Source organism: Bidens hawaiensis, unplaced genomic scaffold (genome assembly GCF_021521415.1).
Source record: "Bidens hawaiensis isolate Kalapana, Puna unplaced genomic scaffold, B.hawaiensis_p1.1 tig00036746_1, whole genome shotgun sequence".
Lineage (NCBI taxonomy): Eukaryota > Viridiplantae > Streptophyta > Magnoliopsida > Asterales > Asteraceae > Bidens > Bidens hawaiensis.
The window spans coordinates 5,664-6,932 of record NW_027496410.1 but is presented as its reverse complement, the minus strand read 5'-3'; the positions used below and the strand labels follow the sequence as shown (position 1 = coordinate 6,932).

The following is a 1,269-nucleotide window of genomic DNA, read 5'->3' as shown; positions in this document are numbered from 1 at the left end:
CCTTACTACACTAGCCAATCTTATCAAGCTCAAACCTACCAACCTCCGATCCCACAAAGTTTTGCACCTCACACCTATACTCCTCAAGTCCCTCAACTCATGGCTACTCCTCATGTAACTGTTCAAGCCCCTGCTATCCAAGCCCCTACAACCAACCACGCTGCTCAAGCACCTCAAGGTTCGAATGGTCGTGTTTTTATGATGAATGTGAATCAAGCTCAGAGTTCTAGCGATGTGGTGAATGGTATGTTCTCTATTAATTATCATTCTGCTTCGGTGTTGTTCGATACTAGTGCCGATAAGAGCTTTATTTTTTTGGATTTCGCATATATTATTGATAAGCCTCGAGATAGGTTGTCTAAGCCTTTTACCATAGAAGTAATGAATCGGAACTCTATTACTATTGATTCAGTTATTCGGGATTGCGTCTTAACTATTAATAAGGTCAAGTTCCGTATCGATCTTATTCTATGCAAATGGGTAGTTTTGACATTATTGTTGGAATGGATTGGCTAACCCTTAACCACGTCGAGGTTGTTTGTTTTGAGAAATTTCTTCGTATACCTCTCAAAGATGGTCGTATTCTTAAGGTTTTCGGTAGTACGCCTGTTTCCAAGCTTAATCTCATATCATGTTTTCAAGCTCAACGTTATTTGCGTAAGAAGTAAGTTGTTTTCTTAGCACTTGTGGTGGAGAAGGATAAAGATAAGAAGAAGATTCAGGATATCCCGATTGTGCGTGATTTCCCCGACGTCTTTCCTGATGACGTTGTTGAATTTCCTCCTGTTCATCAATTCGAATTCCGTATTGATCTCATAGCTGAAGAAAATCCCGTTGCCAAACCACTCTATCGTCTTGCACCGTCCCAAATACAAGAGCTTTCGAGTCAATTGCAAGAACTCTCGGACAAGGGTTTTATTCACCCGAGTTCTTCTCCTTGGGGCGTCTGTTCTGTTTCTGAAGAAGAAGGATGGTTCATTTCGTATGTGTATCAATTATCGCGAACTCAACAAACTCACTGTTAAGAACCGTTACCCACTCCCTCGCATCAACGATCTTTTCAATCAACTTCAAGGATTCGCACGCTTCTCAAAGATCGATCTCAGTTCGGATTATCATCAACTTCGCGTTAATGAAGTGACATTCCCAAGACCGCATTCCGTACTCGATATGGGCATTATGAATTTTGTGTTATGCCTTCGGGCTAACCAATGCACCCGCGGTTTTCATGGATCTTATGAACCGTGTGTGTAAACCCTACTTGGACAA

The 1,269-nt window shown here is 41.6% G+C and overlaps 1 protein-coding gene across 1 annotated transcript; it reads left to right on the top strand.

The window, feature by feature from the left end:
- Nucleotides 1-476: 476 nt before the first annotated feature.
- LOC143588732 (uncharacterized) lies at nucleotides 477-1,025 on the top strand. Its single transcript, XM_077069660.1, has 2 exons — nucleotides 477-597; nucleotides 682-1,025. Exons 1-2 carry the CDS (start codon nucleotides 477-479, stop codon nucleotides 1,023-1,025), a joined length of 465 nt encoding a protein of 154 aa, XP_076925775.1.
- Nucleotides 1,026-1,269: the final 244 nt, after the last annotated feature.

Coding starts and splice junctions, on each gene's coding strand:
- LOC143588732 (XM_077069660.1), top strand. CDS start 477: ATGGGTAGTTTTGACATTATTGTTGGAATGGATTGGCTAACCCTTAAC. Junction 598..681: donor TCGTATTCTTAAGGTTTTCG/GTAGTACGCCTG, acceptor TTGTTTTCTTAG/CACTTGTGGTGGAGAAGGAT.